Below are 6,278 nucleotides of genomic sequence, written 5' to 3'. Positions count from 1 at the left end.
AAAAAAAAATTTTTTGAACATTTTAAACAGATTAAAATAAAATACTAGAAGAAAATATTGGAAAATAAGCAAGCTTGTTATAGGCAATATAACAAGCTCCATGTTCTCCAAGTTTTTATCAATTATCATAGTATGGTAGTAGATTTAAGGTTATAGTATCTCAATGGACAGTTCTGCAGCAATCTCGTCCATATCAATTGTAACGATTTAAATAGTTGACCTACTGGTATTGTATTTGACAGATTTTACATTGATGAAGTGATGTTGCCAATTGGAATTCCTGGAAATGTTAATGTTTCAGCGGTAGTACAGTATGTAGGTTATGTTTTGCGTAATGTGATTTACAGGGACCTCACGGGACAGCCCAATTTTATATATGATATTATGGTATTTATTTATTCGGAAGGTTTTGTTGCTTGGATACCACCAGCAAGCGCGCACCATGGCCCTGTCCAGATCTTACGGTGCTGAACGTGGAACGCGGGCATTCAAGCTGCACGAGCTGCATGCACAATGAGTTCAGCTACTGCAGAGTCCGCTGGCAGTGCGATGGATGTCTGACACATGCATCACACTGTCTAACTGCAGTCTAATCACGAGCAAAGCAACAATCCCGCATTATGTGTGTACACAATTCTAGAATATATATATATATATATATATATATATATATATATATATATATATATATATATATATATATATATATAGATATATTTTTATATTCTTAGAAATGCATTTATATTGCAAATTGTCTGGCGCATGATTTTTGAAAAGCCTATTCTTCTAACAAACATTTGTAACTGTGTACTTTTGCTTAGCCCATGCTATAATAACAAAAGACCATTAGTTGTATACCTACCATACAATTTAAAGCAATTTAAAAACGATACACTCATTCGAGTATACGCATCAAATCAGTACTATAGTCCATGAAACGGTCACTTCTGTAAGCACCCGACTTCAATCTCAGAATAGGGATTAACAGATTTGTAGCGTCTGATGGATTTTGTCTAGGTTTTTTTTTTTTTTTTTGGAGCGCGAGAGGGGGTGGGTTGTTGCTGCAGTCTTTGATCTCATCGCGTACAGTTGTGCTTTATTTAGTAGTCGTACCACGTTCTCTCTCTTATTAACCACTTTCTCTCCTGATCCAATTTTGTACACTCTTTCTCTCTGTGGTTGTTTTGGGACCGTTACAGTTTGTGGAGGATTGGCCAGCAGTCGTTCTCCCTGCCTTTCTCTAATTGTGGGACAAAATGGCAAGCACCTTCACTCGGGTTTTGTCACGGAAGAAGACCGTGGGTATCCTGTCGCTGGTTGGAGCTGGGTCCTTAATGACGGGCTACCTGATCAACAAGGACAAGGTCCATGCTTCAGCGCAATCCAGTAGGAGACGGTACCCGGCAAGGTAACCACTATACCCACCACCTTATACGCACTAGGAACTGCAACCGTCGAGGCATGACCCATGACACATTTAAGATGTTATGATCGCAAACTACATTTTCTGCTCACAACATATGTTTGCATAATAATACTGTTCTGGGTACAAGGCAGTGTGACAGAGACGCTATATAGGGCAATTCAAGTTATTATTTAGTTAATTGTGGTTGTGATCTTTAAATAGACATGTTAAAGAAAGAATAAGGATTTTTTTTTATTACATTTGCACCCTTTTTAGTGTTACCATAATCAGTAAAAATACAGATCTGCCAGGGAAAAAACCTTATGCAATGGAATGTGATTGCAGATTTATTAATATGGACTCAAGTCACACGACATGGCCTGTTTAAAACGTATAGCTTTGATTGGGTTTGTACTGTACAATGAATCCTCATTCTCTGATCTGTTAATCCCAACAGAGCAATGCATTTGTAACAATAAACTTTCCAGTCTATCTTTCAGAAACCTCTAGAATTCTAACTGAAATGTTTTAAGAAAAGGGAAAACATTGCTTGGTTCTGTTTATTCTTACTACAACAGCAAAATAATAGCATCATTAATACCACAGCTGCAAGAAAACGACATCTTTGTATAAAACAAGTACAGCTGCACACTGTACTACAACCATTGAACCTGAAAAGAAATACGAAACGGTTTAGCCTCACAGTACAGTACCTTTAACAAGTATAATAGCGTTAGGACTTGACATTTAGATCTTAATGAGGTGTCTGTAAAAATCACAACAAATCACATGTTGCAGCAAAAGTGAATCCAGTTTCATTGAGAGGTTGTAACTGCGGTGGTTTCGATTGGCTACCAGCAATGCAGTGAGGAGGCTAGCTCTGGGGGTGCAGTATAAATGTCACTGTGGTTTTATTACAGTATTGATTTCTTTTTTCTACATGACAGTGCTGAGTACCCTGACTTGAGGAAGCACAACAACTGTATGGCCAGTCACTTGACCCCAGCTATCTATGCAGAGCTCATTGACAAAGCCACCCCCAATGGCTTCACCCTGGACCAATGCATCCAGACCGGGGTGGACAATCCTGGCCACCCATTCATTAAGACCGTTGGCATGGTAGCTGGGGACGAGGAGTCCTACCAGGTGAGGGGCAAAGAGGACATTAGGGACAGCATGGACATGGGTAAGAGTGACATTCAAATGTGTGCATACAGAAAGAAACACAACAAAATGAGGTACATTTTCATGTTTCGTTTTGTATTTATGTAATTGTACTTACAAGCAATTTAAATAATGAGTTGCGTTGTCAGAATTGTGTCACAGTTCCCAAAATAAGAATGAACTCATTATATATTTTCTGCCATGTACAGGTATTTGCTGAATTATTTAACCCCGTCATTAAGGAGAGGCACAACGGTTATGACCCCCAGATTATGAGACACCCCACTGACCTAGACGCCAGTAAGGTAGGTACAGGAGCTCACTCCCACTGCATTAGTATTAGGATCCAACATCAATACTAAATACACATGACACCTTATAGGGTTTAACACATCCTTTTATTTCACTGTACCTTCGTTTAACTCAATCAGTGAAAACATTTCCTCTGCCCTACTTGTGTTTCCAGTATTGATAGCTTCAGATAAATGATGCATTACTGACAGCCCTCCTGACGTGTCTCATTCAGATCCGGTCAGGGGTTTTCGACGAGCGCTATGTGCTATCTTCACGGGTGAGGACGGGCCGCAGTATTCGGGGGCTCGCCCTGCCCCCTGCCTGCACCCGTGCGGAGCGCCGGGAGGTGGAGCGAGTGGTGGCGGACGCACTGAGCGGGCTGAAGGAAGACCTGCTGGGGCGCTACTACAGCCTGACTGAGATGACAGAGAAGGAACAGCAGCAGCTCATCGACGTGAGCAGATATATAAATATACTGTGCATTGAGAGAGAGAGAGATTTAAAACAGAAAGATTGACGTTAATGCCGGCCTTATTGAGCAGTAACAGTTTAACACAGAGCTTTCTCTCGTAGTCTTCTTATTGCCCCTTATCGTGTGCCTTCTGTTCTGTCCAGGATCACTTCCTGTTTGATAAGCCTGTCTCTCCACTGCTGACCTGCTCAGGGATGGCTCGTGACTGGCCCGATGCCAGGGGAATCTGGTAGGTTGTGGATCCTTCTGTTGAAAAAAGAAACTCAGACCCATGTAGCAGGACTGGAAGATCAGCTAAGAAGTATCTATAAATCCTACCCCTATTTGAACAGTAGGTAAAAAAAAACACTTGACAGGGCTGGGCAATGCTCCAGTGTGATCAGGATTTGTTCTGGCTTGTTTTTCAGTGCCATCCTAAATAGACCAGTGCACTGCCAGACATCACTGCCTTAATTCTGTGGCTGTGCCACTGAGATTCGTCCTACCTCCCGCATGGAGAGCATGCCAAGACTGCTTCAATAATTCATGCCTGGGTCTGCTCTTCATTCACCCTTTCTCATCCTTCTTAATCTGATACTCTGCAGATCTTTCAGCTTGCTAGATTTCTCTTCTACACGATCCCAGACAGCAGGTTTAACACACACACTGCAGAGGATTTATACCGATTGTTAAAAACATACGTCCAGTAGCACAATATTTGACTATAGAGCATAAATGAAAGAAAGCGATCCCACTCTTCAGGACTCCTGAGCAGTGGGTTATTTAAGAGCTACTGCGGAGCTATTACAGGCACATTTGAGTAAGTAATGTCTGTGCTAGTGTGTAATTCGGTAACCCTTTCAATTAAAAGGAACATATTACGGAGTAAGTGTTTGGGAATTATTGGGTTAATGGTCAATACTGCAAGTTATATTTAATGCTATAAAGTGCATTTGCCCTTATGCCCTCATGAGGTAATTGCATAGTTGCTACTTGGCTACACAGCAATGTCTATATACATATATGTATGTGCCTTGTAACTAAATGCAATCATGGCAAAACGAATTCCTAAAAGTAATGCTAAAAACTATGAATGGTTTTTATCAAATTGTAGTTTTTAAGGGTATTGCCATCTTTTCAAATGGAAAATGTTTAAAGGCATCCGTGAGCTCCTCAGAGCCTCTCTAATCTATACGTTTTGGCCACGGCAGGCACAACAATGAGAAGACCTTCTTGGTCTGGGTGAACGAGGAGGACCATACCCGCGTCATCTCCATGGAGAAGGGGGGCAACATGAAGAGGGTGTTTGAGCGCTTCTGCAAGGGGCTCAAGGAGGTACACAGAGACTGAGAGGATGGGGATGTGTAGGGAGTCTGTGTGTCTCTAGTGTCTGCCTGTAGACAATCTTAACTGGGCCAGCTGGCTCCACAGTGGTGGGTCCAGGCAGAGTCACGTGTGAAGGACAGCAGGAGAATGTTTGCCACATCAGTTGGGCAAACTGTCGGCCTGGCCTACTGTCATCACTGTGAAGCTGCATCCATCCCATAATGATAAAAAAACATGGTTAAAAAAAAACCTTATGTGTGTCTGTTTAGGTCGGCATGCATGTGCATTTAGGGTCTTTGTCTGCATGTGTTATTTACAATGATGGTAGTAAAGTGTGTGTGCTGTGTGTGATTGCACATTCAGAGCACTGAGGGCTGTGTGTTTTCTGACAGGTGGAGAGGCTGATCAAGGAGAAAGGCTGGGAGTTTATGTGGAATGAGAGGCTGGGCTATGTCCTGACCTGCCCCTCCAATCTGGGGACAGGCCTGAGGGCTGGCGTGCACATCAGCCTCCCTCGGCTCAGCAAGGTAACCTCTCCATACGCAGAGACTGCTTTTGTACTCTTAATGGAAAAATGAATCAGTCTTTATAAACCAGGAAACTTAACCAAACTGCTGATACTTTCAAAATATTTATAGGGGTGCAATGTAAATAATATAGTCATTTATCCACCTTGTGAATTGACAGGCATACAGACACACACACATAAACGCCTTAGTGGATCCTAACCCTGCCCTGATGAGCCCCTCTATCCCATTCTCTGCAGGATCCATGCTTCCCCAAGATCCTTGACAACCTGCGTCTGCAGAAGCGAGGCACAGGTGGCGTGGACACCGCGGCTGTCGGCAGCACCTTCGACATCTCGAACCTTGACCGCCTCGGCAAGTCTGAAGTATGTAGATATCTCAAGACATCGAAATATCCCATTGATAGCCAGTGTATCCACTTCACATAAGACTCCATTTGCACTAATATAAGTCTAATCAGTATTTTGTAGTGTTTTGGTCCTTTACAGATTAGACATACACTAAAGAGACTCCTGTGCATAGCTAGATATATTATTTGTGTAACTTTTGTAGTCAATCCAATCAATTGAATAGACCTCATTTGTAATCAGTGTGGGAAAGATATCCTGGTCAGCAGTCCTTGCCTTGCATAGGAGAATCCCAAAGGTAGTATCAGCGCCTGTGTTTGTCCCGATGTGCAGGTGGAGCTGGTCCAAACCGTTATTGATGGAGTGAATTACCTGGTTGAGTGTGAGAAGAGACTGGAAAAGGGGCAAGACATCAAGATCCCTCCACCCCTCAGCCAGATCAAGTAGAAAGTCCCGGGGGCACGCTTGGCAGATGCTGTAACAGCTTTTAACATTGCTGTCCTGGCACTGTGTCTCAGATGCAGGACGCCATGCAGAAACAAAGCACTGTGTACCCTGAAAAACATTGCAAGGAAATGCCTAATAAAACCTAGAGCTGCTCTAACACAATCAGCTTTGTTGTGATTATATGAGCATATTTCATGTGTCCCCACACAGTGAGTTCAGTTCTTATAGCGAGGTGGTAAATATATAATGACATACTAGAAATGATATACTAGTAATATTATATTCTGAAGAAAGATGTGTAAGTAATTCACAACTGT

General features: G+C 42.3%; 1 protein-coding gene across 1 annotated transcript; it reads left to right on the top strand.

Annotated features, from left to right (window-relative positions):
• Window positions 1–1,047: 1,047 nt before the first annotated feature.
• On the top strand, window positions 1,048–6,123 carry LOC117427807 (creatine kinase U-type, mitochondrial-like). The gene is made up of 9 exons (XM_058995397.1): window positions 1,048–1,408; window positions 2,353–2,551; window positions 2,779–2,874; window positions 3,096–3,317; window positions 3,479–3,564; window positions 4,526–4,649; window positions 5,033–5,167; window positions 5,407–5,532; window positions 5,848–6,123. The coding sequence occupies exons 1-9, from the start codon at window positions 1,257–1,259 to the stop codon at window positions 5,959–5,961; spliced, it is 1,254 nt and encodes a 417-aa protein (XP_058851380.1). The 5' UTR covers window positions 1,048–1,256; the 3' UTR covers window positions 5,962–6,123.
• The last annotated feature ends 155 nt before the right edge of the window (window positions 6,124–6,278 follow it).

Source organism: Acipenser ruthenus, chromosome 21 (genome assembly GCF_902713425.1).
Source record: "Acipenser ruthenus chromosome 21, fAciRut3.2 maternal haplotype, whole genome shotgun sequence".
Classification (NCBI taxonomy): domain Eukaryota; kingdom Metazoa; phylum Chordata; class Actinopteri; order Acipenseriformes; family Acipenseridae; genus Acipenser; species Acipenser ruthenus.
This window is presented reverse-complemented; position numbering and strand designations above follow the sequence as displayed.

Bases quoted from the DNA above. Each gene is read 5' to 3' on its own strand.
- LOC117427807 (XM_058995397.1), top strand. From the start codon at position 1,257: ATGGCAAGCACCTTCACTCGGGTTTTGTCACGGAAGAAGACCGTGGGT. The intron at 3,318-3,478 runs GTGAGCAGATAT...TGTTCTGTCCAG, and splicing joins AACAGCAGCAGCTCATCGAC to GATCACTTCCTGTTTGATAA. The intron at 4,650-5,032 runs GTACACAGAGAC...GTTTTCTGACAG, and splicing joins TCTGCAAGGGGCTCAAGGAG to GTGGAGAGGCTGATCAAGGA.